The 14674-nt window shown below is 41.2% G+C and overlaps 1 protein-coding gene across 1 annotated transcript; it reads left to right on the top strand.

Annotated features, from left to right (window-relative positions):
* The first annotated feature begins 8724 nt into the window (after window positions 1-8724).
* On the top strand, window positions 8725-11868 carry LOC310987514 (uncharacterized protein). The gene is made up of 2 exons (XM_083973817.1): window positions 8725-8953; window positions 10934-11868. The coding sequence occupies exons 1-2, from the start codon at window positions 8782-8784 to the stop codon at window positions 11749-11751; spliced, it is 990 nt and encodes a 329-aa protein (XP_083829943.1). The 5' UTR covers window positions 8725-8781; the 3' UTR covers window positions 11752-11868.
* Window positions 11869-14674: the final 2806 nt, after the last annotated feature.

Genomic DNA, 14674 nt, shown 5'->3' with positions numbered 1-14674 from the left:
CATGATCATTTTTGGAGAAATTATGAGATTATAATGGGTGTGTATTGCATGGAATGTTCGTGTCAGAGTGCGTGACATCACAGGTTAGAGTGGGAGAAAGCCCAGAAAAACTCCAGATTTTTTCTCTTTCCACACTCGGCCCAGCCACAATTTACACTCTACACACATGATTTTTTCAGAATTTGTAAGACAAACTTGTTCTGTCACTCATCATCTGCTCAAAATATCAGAGAGACTTACAGAATTTACAGAATAAGCCTCTGAGTGCGGCCACATCTGTCTCTGCTCCTCATTGACTCCAATACAAATATTTTCTGAGAGAAGCAGAACGGACCGATGTTTTAAAACTGCCAGCGTCTCCAAAATATTTACTGTAGAAACACCAAATCATACCAGATTTTTCAGGAAGTCCTTAGAGCAATGTGATCTGTGTTTTGTTAAGATAGGAGTTACCGTTTTGTCACAGTAAGCCTTTTGCGAGACCAGTGCAGAGGCAGAAAATCACTCTTTTTCTCAACGTTTCTGTCTGTCTCAGCCTGTCTTGGCCTTAAGATCGTGGGTTTGATTCCCATGTTGACAGAGATGGCAAAACCGGCAGTAGCCCCGTGGCCCATTCAAAATCCCCAGAGGAAATTTTCTAGTTCTATTTCTGATGCTGTTGGTGGTATTGTCTATGTTTTTGTATTCTAAATGGTTGCACGTTTTTTGCTTGCTTACATATGGAAATTTGCCTTTGGGTAATGTCTTTTTTTTGTTTCTTCTTCTTTTTTTTATGTTTTGAACATGCACTTTCTCTGTCCAACAACAACAACAGCAACAAAAGATGATCAGAAAAAAAATCTGATATTAGATTATTTCTCTGAGATCTCCCAGTTTTAATGTGTCCAAGCATCAAACACTACAGTTTAAGCTTCTTTGTCTGAGAATGGCGCAGAAACAACATCATCTGATATTCATCATCATCATCAGTCTACAAGCGTTTTGTTGTGATTACAGTATTTCATTTTCTGGCCCATCTTTAATATTAGTTCTTAAATCTGTGATACTTATTAAATATATTAGATTTGTAGACCATCTGAATGAGTTCCTCTCTGTAAATTCATCACCCTACTGCACTGAGAATGATTCTGTTTCTAAAAGACCATTTCATTAACTTCATCCATTTAGTTCAAAATTGAAAATCTAATTGGGAAATCGCTGTGGTGTCTGTGAGGATGCACTTGTGTATGTGAATATGCGCGTGTGTGTGAGAGAGCATGTGTGTATGTCCAGTGAATTAAAGAAAGCTTTTAATTGCATTGTTCTTTGATCAATGCATGTTTATTAGTGGGTGAGAGTCACATTAACCTTTCCATCGGCCCTGACATTTCCTCTCCTCCAAAATGGAGAATTAAAGACCATTGAAAAGTCATTAGTGAAATTTACTGCTCCCGTTGGCTGGTCAGCCATTAGAGAGGCTGCAGGACCACAGAACGCTCTCCACAATCCTCTGCCAAGTCGCTTTCTGTGTTTGAAGAAGAAGCCTTTCCCTCTAGAAGAAAATGTATTTGTCAGGTAACAAACACGTCACGATCCACTGCCTTCACCTCCAGTTCATCCCTCCCATGTCTCCTCTCAGACCTGCCATTCTCCTTCTGCCCACAAGATGCCCCCAGACTGTCTCCATATGCAAACATTAACACTCACCTGCTTCCCATTTTTCCAGTCCGCTGGACTGTTTCTTAGTATGGAATATTTGAATGCTTATGGGAGTTTGCGCTTCGTACAGTAAGTTCAACTGAGAAGTCCAGAGTCCTGAGGGGAGGACTGTTTGTTATTGGAATGCAAAATTAGCCTACTCTTCAGTAGCCTGGCTCAGCGCTGGTTTCACTTCAACACACCAGTACCGGACTGTGCTGTGATAAATCACAAAAAGGACTGTGATTTAACCTCTAATCTCAACAAACAGAATGCAATTGACAGAGTAGTAAAATATTCTAAAACTCTAATGAATTTTATTATGAAGCACACAGGCTCTGTTTATATCAGTTAAAGGGATAGTTCACCCAAAATTCTAATTTCACTCATTCACCCTCATGTCGACTAAGAGCTGTGAGAATTTTCAGAGTCCTCCGTGCCTTCTCTGAGTTACGGGGGGGGGGGGGTCCGCGCAGCAGTATTTGTCCATATAATGGTTGTGAATGGATACCAACTTTATTCGTCCAAAAAGACGCACCAAAAAACATCCAAATACCTCCATACTGCTCGTCTGTAATGTCCCTCTTGTATTGAAGCCCAGACATGAGAAATTGTTCCGCCAGATTTGCACTGACACAGGAAGAGCAGTGAACTGAGACACTGGGAGTTTCCGCTACAAACAAGCTTAAAATATAGACTTATTTAATTTTTTTCGGAACAATTTCTCATGTCGGGGCTTCAATACAAGAGGGACATTACAGACGAGCAGTATGGAGGTATTTGGATGTTTTTTGGTGTGTCTTTTTGGACGAAGAAAGTTGGTATCCATTCACAACCATTATATGGACAAATACTGCTGCGTGGACCCCCCGTAACTCAGAGAAGGAACGGAGGACTCTGAAAATTCTCACAGCTCTTAGTCGACATGAGGGTGAGTAGATAATGAGTGAAATTTGAATTTTGGGTGAACTATCCCTTTAACATTATATTTATCTTCATTGCAACATGAAGAGCTACATAATACAAAACAAAACAAACAAGGTACGTTATCGTTAGTAAATTATACGGTTGTGCAGTCTGATGACAGTGAGGACTAAGTGTCTCCTGAACCTCTCAGTCCTGCCGTACTGTGAGATGGACTTTGCTGCTGTAGCTGCTTCTCTGACCTTAGGAGAACAATTGATTTTAACATATTTATGCAGCTTGTATTTTATTTGGTTCCAGATCTAGCTCACACTGTAGCCTATACATTTCACATCTCTGAATTTTGTTTTATTCTAGTTCCTCTGAAGTCAAAGCTGGAGACACTGAGTCTGAGCCAATAATCAGCTGATAGTGAAGACAGGTAGGCTACGACCCAAAGAGAGTGGGCTTGAGGAGTATAAGGTACAGAGCTTCTGAACTTGGTGAGTATGCAGTGATTTCCAGCTGCTGCTTTCACGGAGCAGCACACACACAGTGACATATCCAACCCTCTTTTTTCATACAATATTAGCCTACCGGTATAATGGTAGGCCTACTTTAATTCAATAGGCCTACTGGTATTTTATTTTTGATAACTAAGTTATTGGCCTCATTATTTATTTGATATGAAACACTGCATTATTTGCCCCTTGATGTGAAACATATAGGCTAGTGATTGTTCCTAGGCTATGCTTGTTTTCTTCTGGCCCATGCCTGATTCCCCAGCCCAAATCTGGTACAACATGTTTTGATACTTTCCCATCTGGACCAATAGACCTACTGATCCTCACAGAAACTCTTGTGGCTGTCAGGTCATACTGGAGAACAACAGTCACAATCTGTCCAGACGTGGAAGTATAAGGGCCTATTCACTCTTATTTCAGATGTGCTGTATTGTAGCCTACATCAACTGCATTTTGTGACAGCTTGCTTTTAAAGGATCTAGTAGGGTGAATGTCTCTGTGTCTTGTAAGCCCTTATTGGTTGGGCACCTTAATTGATGTATGACACAGATTGTAATCATTCTCTGATAGAAATTACGAGATAAAGACAAGACAAGACAGCCTGTAATGATCATGATAATTTCATTGATTTAAAAAAAAAAAATTATATCTATTTTTATTGGCCAGATAACAAAAACATGGACGACAACATTTACAGACACGTAGTAGAACTAGAAAAAGCATTTCCAAGAATGGAAATGGTGTGACTGCTGATAGCAACTGAACGCTGTTGCAGAATTAGCAAATAGTGCAAGCAGTGATCACCATACAAATTTTTTACCAAGGTCGGAATCGAACCCACAACCTCATGGTCATTAGACTTCCACTCTGCCTCTAGGCCACGGTGTACACACAGTTAACACCAAGAAAGCTTGAGAGTCAAGCTTAAATGACTTAGAATGAAAATTTCTGTGAATTTCAGGCTGAGAGCAGCAGTTTCAACATGAAGCAAGTTATCAGAAGTCAACAGAGGACAACTGGGAAAATAATTCACTATAATTGTTGTTGAGGCAAGATTTGAACCAGCAACCTTCAGGTCTCCAGACCAGCAAGCTAACCACTAGGCTACAGACAGAGACAGTATGTGAGGGGTAAAGAAAACATTTGATAAGAGGATCACTGGCTTCTGCTTAAAAAAAAAAGTAAGGAATCGCGGCAGAAAAAGTTAAATATTTTAAAAAGTATAAATAGTTAAAAAGAGAAAAGTAATGCCGATAAAGTTAAAAAAAAAAAGCTGCACGTTTTGATATATGAATTGTTGAAATAGCACAACACCTAACACACTAACCATATGGCCACAGAGAACCTGAGTTACAATGAGCTTTATACTATGAGGAATCAAAGACTGTCCAATGACAGCTGAATAATTGGAATCAAAAGTCAAGCAATGATGTGAAATGACTGAGGCAGGAATCAAACCCATGACCATATGATCACTAAACCTTTACTCTGCCACTCGGCTACAGAGAGTACACTGCTTTCAAGACTGTTGTCATTCATTGTAATGTGATGATGTGCTGCAAACTGGTATGAGTAATCAAGGAGATAACAAACACCTGTAACCAATTGAAGGCGGTGGAGGAGAGCAGAATTCAACATAACATAACAAGAGTTCTTCCCTTGGATTCGAACCAGTGACCTTGGGGTTGGGAAGCAGCCACCCTACCCCCTACACTACAGTGGAGTTGTGGTGAAGAGAGGTTGAGACTTTGATGAATGTGAGATTTTTCAATGATTCTTAAAATAAAGAGAAATTAGTATAAATTAGCCACACCAAGCAAGAAGAGGACTTTTTTGTGACCTGTGACTATTTTTTGGTGAATTAAAATGAATTAAAAAGCACTTAACAGCAAGTTACAAAGTTGAGCTCCTTCTCCTGCTGATGTGAAAAAAATACATTGAGCTGAATGAGAGCAGAGAGCTCCCTGGCTGCATTTAAAAAATATTTAAAATTATTATCTAAGTCTCTTTGCATTTTTGACCAGAATTTTAGCCAGAAGACAAGTGTGGCTACAAAACTGGAGAAAATAATTTGTCTAGAGTTTAATTTGTGGCCGTGCTGACAGTTTAGCCAGAAAAACTCTAGAATGTTTTTTTGCCTCTCTCCACTCTGACACCACTCTGGCTCTGCTCGTTAGACGCAATACACACCCATTATAAAGCTGAAAAAAATCAGAAAAAGTTAAATATTTTAAAAAGTATAAAGAGTTAAAAAGAGAAAAGTAATGCCAATAAAGTCCAGAAAAAGCTGCACGTTTTGATATATGAATTGTTGAAATAGCACAAAGTATGAAGGACTAGAAGAAGACCGTAAAAAGGCGGAAGAAAATGGCCAAACAGAAGAACAATAGTGTGACTGCTCAGCAGTCACACTAATAACTGAATTGTGAATGTAATGTGAAAAGTGTTGTGAGCGGATTGCGGAAGGAGGCAGAGGCTCGGGGCAGGACAGCGGGAGGAGGAAGAGCCAACCAGCCGCGCACCGACCGGTAACACTGAAAATGTCCACGATTGACTCGCTGAGAGCCTTTGTTAACCAGCGGCTGTCCGCGGCTGTGGAGGACATCTTCCAGCTGCTGCAAACAACCATATCAAACTACGAGGAGGAGATTGATCGGCAGCGCAGACTGCTGCTGGAGGATGGTGACAAGCCCGACATCCACACTGGTCCGTGAAGGCGCCTCGGTGCAGAGAGATGACTGACTGGTTCAAGTGTCAGGGTGAGGTTTCACGGGGTCGTAGTACGAGATTAAAATAAAAAAAAGCAGGATAGCTGTTGGCTGAAATCCGCGAGCCTGCAGTGTGCAGCGTTACAGCAAACCACAATCTGGACGGAAGTCAATCGATTAGACTTTCATAATAAAAGCGCATAGTAAAGATCAGCGGTAGGTAATTGCCCTGTCAAACCTGACCACAGATTGAATGAGCTAAATGTTGATGAATCAATCTGGAAAATATGGAAATCAGCAAACAATAGACTAGGCTACATCAGTTTGTAATAGGACTAGAAATTCATTTAGAAGATAGATTAGCCTACTCCCCAGGAGAGAAATAGGCCTAGCTACATTGGATAGGCAAAATGTTAATTTTGTAGACCATCAAGTGAACATTATGGCAAAACCCCCTAAAATTCACTTGTGCAACCAAAGAGCAAGATGCCCGGTTTCATCTAAGAAATTGCCATCCCTCTCAGTGCTGTGGCCTGTTGGATACCTATGTCAACTATCAAAATATCATAATACTTTATATTAAAAGCCTTTTACTTTATTTTAGTTTTTCCTCCAGGTGTCCAAAAACTGGTCATCAGAAAAGAAGGCCAGCAAGAGTGGAGGACCAGTCTGGAACGGGAGGTCCCGCGCATTAAAGAGGAACAAGATGAACTTTGTGTCAGTCAGGATGTAGAGCAGCTTCAACAACTAGAGGAGGCCAGTGAGTTTCCATTCACTGCTGTGCCTGTGAAGAGCGAAGATGATGAAGGGGCAGCTCGGTCCTCGCATCTTCATCAAAGACAAACTGAGGATAACAGCGAGGCAGAGCCTCCTGCCAGCAGCTCAGCTGTACAGATGGAAACACAGACTGAGAGCTATCAGCTGCTGTCCTTAAACTTTAGTGAATCAGAGACTGAGGACAGTAATGATGACTGGAGGGAGACAGGAGAACAACAGCCATGTTCAGACACACCGAAGAGTGAGAGCAGTGCCACTCATAATAAATCCCATAACTCCCATGGAGAGACCATTTAGTTGCACAATTTGTGACAAAAGATTTGGTTGCAAGGGAAATCTGCATGCCCACATGAGAAGCCATACAGGAGAGAAGCCTTTCACCTGCACTGTCTGTAACAAAGGTTTCAGTGCAAAGGTCAATCTGAAGACTCATATGAGGAGTCATACTGGAGAGAAACCGTTCAGCTGTTCGGTGTGCAACAAGAGCTTTAGTCAAAAAAAGACTTTAGTTATTCACTTAAGAAGTCATACGGGGGAGAAACCATTCTGTTGCTCGTTCTGTGGGAAACGCTTCAGTGAAAAGGGAACGTTGAAGAGACACATTAGAGTTCATACAGGAGAGAAACCATACACTTGTAATGTTTGTGGACGTAACTTTAGTTTGCTGTCACATGTTAAAAGCCACAAGTGTGCAGGTGTAAGCAGTGACAAGTGAAACTGTGATCAGACCACTAATGGCCCATTGGTGGTCCCATAGGTGCTGTTGTGTCAGTTCTAAAGATGGAACAGTTAGCCTACAGGTTGTAATGGTAGATCATGGTAGAAATACCACATGGTTTGTATTACTGTTATTACAGCATCAATGTGGGTTTGTTTTGTGTGTTTTTGCAGTGCTTAAGGTGGAAAAGAGACTTTAACTCAGTCACAGTGATTGGCCACTCGTCGCAATGGCAGGAGACAGTCCAGTAGTAGTCAGCCACAGATATCATAGCCTGTGTTTTTTTTTTCCCCTATAGTTTTATGCTTTTTGTCATTACAAAGTCATTTCTCTCCCTAGTCCTTACCTATTTATTCCTGACTTTTTTTTAATTTTATTTCTATGCTTGAGCTGTTGTCATTTGTAAATTTCCCCCAATGTAAGAATGATTAAAGTCTACCTTTACCCAATCTGATGCATGCTTTTAAAATAATTTCTACAGATAATTCTGAATTGCTCATCTTGCCAATCCTTATTTGTCACTGACCCTGGAACAGGGAAACCGGGGCCCTCTCCTGGTGCCAAACCTGGGAAGAGAGCTCACAGGCGAGTGTCTGGTGGTGGCAATCATCAGAGAAATCATACAGTTTAAAAACAATATGAAAAGATGCTGCTGGGAGAAATCGCAGGTATATTCAATATGAAAAAAAAGGTCAGAAAGGAACTTTGTTTAAAGGGATAGTTCACCCAAAATTGAAATTTCACTCATTATCTACTCACCCTCATGTCGACTAAGAGCTGTGAGCAGTAGCCTATTTGTCCATATAATAGTTGTGAATGGATACCAACTTTCTTCGTCCAAAAAGACACACCAAAAAACATCCAAATACCTCCATACTGCTCGTCTGTAATGTCCCTCTTGTATTGAAGCCCCGACATGAGAAATTGTTCCGCCGGTCAGTGCACTGACACAGGAAGAGCAGTGAACCGAGACACTGGGAGCTTCCACTACAAACAAGCTTGAAATATAGACTTATTTAATTTTTAAACAATTTTAAACAATTTCTCATGTCGGGGCTTCAATACAAGAGGGACATTACAGACGAGCAGTATGGAGGTATTTGGATGTTTTTTGGTGTGTCATTTTGGACGAAGAAAAGTGAGCCCCATTCACAACCATTATATGGACAAATACTGCTGCACGCTGGCCCCGTAACTCAGAGACGGAACGGAGGACTCTGAAAATTCTCACAGCTCTTAGTCCACATGAGGGTGAGTAGATAATGAGTGAAATTTGAATTTTGGGTGAACTATCCCTTTAATGTCACTATTTTCCTGCAGTACCGGGAAATTTCAGAGGGGGGCGACTATGCACCTAAAAGATGTTCGCCAACCACCATTAAATAACCCGAGAAGAGGAAGAGGCGGAAGCGACCCAGCTGCTGGAACAGTTCACGTGTTTTCTTCACAGTTTGTGTCAGTTTGTCGTGTGACAATGTGTAAAATCCAGACACTGAGGACTCTGGTGAAGCAGCGGCTGAGCACGGCAGTGGAGGAGGTGTTCCACCTGGTAGAGACAACCATAGCCGAGTATGAGGAGGAGATTGCACGGCAGCGCAGGCTGTTGGAGGTAGTGGAGCGGCCTGAGGGACAGGTCAACACAGCAGGTGAGTGACTGGGGACATGTCCTGCTTCACACCGCGGGGACGTTACATTCAGGTTGGACATTTGCTCCGGATCTAGCGGCGACTAGGCCTACTTCATCTGTCTCAGCCAGTGTTGGCTATCCGTTCACGGTCTGCTCAAGCGACACCTTAGGGACCATCAACAAATTAGCCTACCATTGAAATAACATCCAACCACTGTTATTTATAATATCTTCTGAAGTCCCGGAATTTAAGATGATTACATTAAGAATTCTTCTCTAATACACACACCACTTTATGTGGTATTTTAGTGCTCCCTCTAATTTTATGGAGAGAAAAAAATAGTATTAGCCTATTGTCTTAACAATTTGTCCACAAGAGTGTTTTGGAGTTGTTGGATTGTTGGCAAAAGTAGCTACCTGTTCAGCTCAGTTGCATTTGCTGAGCAGCTTGCCTGTCTGCCCCGCCGATCTAAAAACAGCTTGCACCGACAATTAAAGCTAATGAACCTACTCCTAAGACTATTAATTGGGACTTTGGCAATAGGCAAATTTGCCAAAATGTTGTCATTGCACATGACACATGTTCTCAAACGGTGCAGTACCAGTGGTCACAATAATTAAAGTTTCAACTTCCAGCACAAAACTGTGAAACATTTAAGTTAAGAGTTAACCATCCTCATAGATCACAATTGCATGTTATTGTGTATTATGTATTTTGTCAAGTCCTGGCAACTGTTACTAATTATCAACCCTATGGTCCAAAATATCACCACAGTCTAATTTAACTTGCAGCCTGAACATTACCATTCTTTAGCATAACATATCTTTTAGGGGAATAAATTATGTAAATAGATTTTCCAACAGTCATATTAGTAATATGATATTACAAATATGACTGTGGGAAATCTATTAACATCATATGTGACAACATATTACTAATATTCACATATTGAGGATTTTTATAAAAAAACAAAAAAAACAATGAACAGCTCTTCAGTTTTTATAGTGAATTGTGTGAACAACCTGCTGCTGTCAAGCACTCATACTACTGGAAATAGACTGCTCCCATGTCCCTTAAGTCACCTGCCGCTCACATTACACCAGAGTGTAACTTATTATTACTATTACTATTATCATTATCAGCATATCCACTCCTTATTGACAGAGGGGCTACATTTCATATGGATTTGAGTGACGTCTGTTCAAGTTAAAGTATTGGTTATATAAAGTATATGAGTAGTTTAGGTGGACTTCTCACTCTGCTTCCCTGCAAGTCTGCCCTCCATCTCTCTTTTTTTAAGGCTTTTTGCCTTTAATTGATAGTATAGTCAAGAGAGACAGGAAATGGGGAGGCAGAAAGAGGGGGAATATGACATGCAGTAAAGGTCCACCCGAGTTGGGATTCGATCCGGAGCTGGCTGCAGCGAGGACTACAGCCTCTACCTACTTAGCTAAACGCTGCCCCCCCCTCCATCTCTACAGGTTCTCATTTCCTACCAGAGGTGAACCACAGGCTATGTAGGTGTTTTCATTTTAGCAGGAAAATACTATACAGTTAATTTTGAAATAAATGACTTAGTGAACATTAGGTTTTCTTGTTATTCATGCGCTAATACTGCCATCTGGTGGGCACTTAAACATACACCCCACATTTGTCATAATGATATAGACATTTTGGACCAATCCATCATGATAAACTATCTGCTGACATGTGAAGACTCACAATTCAGTGCTCCATAACAAAGAGTGTAATAATAAATTGTATTTATAGAGCGCATTTTCACCTGAAGAACAAGTCTCAAAGCACTTACAATAAAAATTAGAAAAAATGGAAAAGAAAATAGAAATAGGAAATAGAAAAAAATAAAGCTAAATTAGCAAAAAAGCACGAGGACATTCTAAAAGACCGGACATCAGGGATAGGCTTTCTTAAAAAGTAAAGTTTTTAAGTTTCTTTTCAAACAGTCTGTGGTCTGTTGTTGTTTTATCCTTCTCACAGATGTTACACAGCTGAAGGTGATCAAACAGGAGGTTCCCTCTGAGCAGCAGGAGTGGAGGACCAGTCTGGACCAGACGGACTCAGAGCCCCCGCACATTAAAGTGGAGCAGGAGGAACTCTGGAGCGGTCAGGAGGGAGATCAGCACCAGGGACCGGAGGACGATGACTTCACCAAGTTGCCATTCGCCACTGTGCCTGTGAAGAGCGAAGAGGATGAAGATGCAGCACAGTCGTCGCAGCTTCATCAAAGACAAAGTGAGGAGATCAGAGAGGCAGCACCTCCAGCCAGCAGCTCGGCTCCACAGATGGGACCGGTCTCTTCTGATTCTGAGACTGACAACAGTAATGACGACGAGTGGACGGAGACGAGGGAACGGCAGCCAGGTTCAACATTTGAAAAACATAAAGAAGTACATATAATTGTTGAAAAATGCCATTGCAGTGTTGGCAAGAAAATCTACAAGTGCTCAGAGTGCGGTAGAAAATTTAGCTTGAAGGGATCCCTGCAGAGACATATTCGATGTCACACAGGAGAGAAACCATTCAGCTGCACAGTCTGTGGTAAAAAATTTCGGCGGAAGCAACACCTGCAAGAACACATGATAATTCACACAGGGGAGCAGCCGCATGGTTGCCCCGTGTGTGGCAAAAGGTTTCGTTATAAAGCCGGCATGAGGAGGCACGTGAGAACCCACACGGAGTCAGACCACACTTCGCCAATGTGTGAGGAAATGTTCAACCAGACTGAAGCGTTACCGTCCCGTAGGTCTCGGCGTAGAGATGATCACACTGGAAACTGCTCAGTTTGTGAAAAATGAGCTGAAGTTACTGCTCAGACACAGGACTCGTCACAGAGGAGAAATGATACAGATGCTCCTCTGTGCAAGAACCTTTAATGGGAAAGCAGAGGTGAGGTCTCACGCTGGTTCACACTGGTGAAGCACCATGCAGCTACAGGGTTGGAACAGATTTCAATGGATGTCAGCAAAACCTATTAAAGGGATAGTAGCATTTTTTTTAAAGTGGGGTTGTATGATCTACAAATAGCCCCTAAGTACTTTAATTGCAGTAGAAGACTCTCTGCACTCCTCCCGTTAGCAACGCCAGCCCATAGCCCTGCCCAGAGATTTACAACATACATTGTTGTGAATGGACCCAAAGAAACGGCCTATTTTCGCGGCCTAAAAGAGGTTTTACGTGGAAAAAAAAACAAAAACAGTTCCATTGTTCGCTATAATATAATTTTTCCAGCCCTTCAAAGTGCAGGAAAAACACAGTTTTTATTTGGACCTAACCAACTCATGTATCCCTCCGGCCAGGGTTAGCGCCCGCTGATCAGCAGTTGGTTAGGTCCAAATAAAACCTGCGTTTTTCCTGCACTTTGAGGGGCTGGAACAAATTATATTATAGCAAACAATGGAACTGTGTATTTTTTTTTCAGGTAAAACCCCTTTTAGGCCGCGAAAATAGGCCGTTTCTTTGGGTCCATTCTCAACAATGTATGTTGTAAATCTCTGGGCAGGGCTATGGGCTGGCGTTGCTAACGGGAGGAGTGCAGAGAGTCTTCTACTGCAATTAAAGTACTTAGGGGCTATTTGTAGATCATACAACCCCACTTTTAAAAAAATGCTACTATCCCTTTAATGCAATGCTGAAGGAAGCACTCATTGCTGGTTGAGCACAAGGGGGCAGTTGTCGGTCTGAGAAGTGAAGCTCACTTCCGCATTCAAAAAGCTGCAATCCCCCCGGCTGTCGCTGGGGGCTGGCTCCAGAAGGGAGCAACTCCAATCGAGCCCCATGTTAAAATAGCCGATTTTACAGCTTAAAAAAACATATTTACAGCCTGGTACATTTTATTTTTTTGGTCTCAATCGATAGTTTCTACCCCCGCACACACTCTGAGGGGGGTGAATTTTTTTTAAACTCTACCGTTTTACTATTATTAGGGTTAAAGTTCTGGCCAATCAGGGCGCAGAACCGTTGAGTGACAGGTCCGGCGACCGCTGCTACGAGGCCAGTGGGCGGGCTCTCGGCCGGCCAACGGCCGCACCGCTCCAAATATGGCAAGTAGAATCCAACATGGCGCGGTTCTAACCCCCGTAGTAGCGGCACAAAACAGACTCCCCCAAACCAATGGGTGACGTCACGGACGCTACGTCCATTCTTTTTACAGTCTATGGTTGAGCAGAGTTGTAATTTGTTACATTGAAACCATCATCTGGAGTACCAACAGCCACTGCTCAGTGTGGTGGTCAGAGGCGGAGCTGGATCTGGAGACTGATTGTGGACGATGTTGCAGATCAGTGAGCTGATCAGGATGGCTTTATTAGTCTCTGTTATTGGATTTACGTGATAGTTCTACATTTTATGTCCATCATTGCCCACATGAGTATTCATAAGGTGAATGTAAGTGATGCAGCTGAATAGGCTCTCAACTGTAATGGTCAAGGACAAACCGTATACAGGTGTGTATCGGTCTGTTTGTATTCTCATACACATGATAGATGTGTAAATTACAGCTGGATGGCGCACCAGAACGTGTATTCAAATAAAGTTGTTACTATCAATGCATGGGAGTTACAATACTTGGGAAGCAGGACTAACCTATTACTTGTTACATGTTACTTACAAGTGACATACACTAGTTTCTATTGATAAAAATCGATTCACTGAATTTAAAATCAAAGTTGAGTTTTACTGCATTTCACAATGTCCTAGATTACTTTTTCAGTTTTTATGTTACAGTCCGATGGTGACATTCAAATTCATTTTTCCCCTCATCAATCTACATCACAGTATAAATGTAATTGTAGGGATTTTTTGACATGTAACATTGACATTTTGTGCAGATCCTTTAAAGCAACTACAAAGAACTTTTAACTATGCAAAAGTCTTTTGTTTCTGCTAATGTTCTCTGCATGACCTACAACAGCAATGTAGGCCATCGTTGGAAAGATAAGCCATTTCTAAATAGTGCAACTCTACACCTCCGGGAGGCTGTGGTCGGGTCGCTCCACCGGATGAAACAATTTACAGGACACCTGACACGGCTATAAATCAGCACTAAGTTGATGCTACGCTAGCCAGTAAAAACCAAGTTCAATTCCATCGGTATATTTTTGTCATGGCTGATACTGGGACAGGATCAGCAAAGAGAAACCTAGCTACCACTTTTGTTGTGGAGGTATGGTTCATACCTACTCAAGTTTGTTACCTGGGGGAGTTATATTCAACGTGCAGCGCTCTAGGTCTATAATGTAAGAACAGTTTTTGATGCTTGATGAGACTGCTGAAGTTGCATGCAGTTTTTCACTTCTCTTTAACTCCATGATAAAAAGTTTTATTTATAGGCCTATTCACATAGCCTATATATATAATTTATTAATAATAATTAATTTAATATAATATTTAATACATTTATTTATATATATATATATATATATATATATATATATATATATATATATATATATATATATATATATATATATATATATATATATATATATATATATATATATATATAAAATATATAAATATAAATTTATAAAAAAATAAATAAAAAAAAGACAAATGTTTAAACCACCGTGGGAAAAAAAAAAACTGCCCGGAAGTTGCTGTGTTGTCGCCAGACTGGTTGTCAGGTCGGTCGCCAGTGTCCCTTCAGAACACGGAAGCCAGGTCCAGCAGTCGAAATAGGTGGGACACAACAGGTGTTCACACAACTTTGTGTGAGTCAAC

The sequence above is a fragment of the Trachurus trachurus genome (assembly GCF_905171665.1).
Source record: "Trachurus trachurus genome assembly, chromosome: 6".
Taxonomy (NCBI): domain Eukaryota; kingdom Metazoa; phylum Chordata; class Actinopteri; order Carangiformes; family Carangidae; genus Trachurus; species Trachurus trachurus.
The sequence above is the reverse complement of the archived record's forward strand: the minus strand, read 5'-3'. Positions and strand labels throughout refer to the sequence as shown.

What these genes read in the sequence shown, in the direction of transcription:
- LOC310987514 (XM_083973817.1), top strand. Translation starts at nt 8,782, where the DNA reads ATGTGTAAAATCCAGACACTGAGGACTCTGGTGAAGCAGCGGCTGAGC. An exon ending in GGGACAGGTCAACACAGCAG is followed by an intron (nt 8,954 to 10,933) that starts GTGAGTGACTGG and finishes TCCTTCTCACAG; the next exon opens with ATGTTACACAGCTGAAGGTG.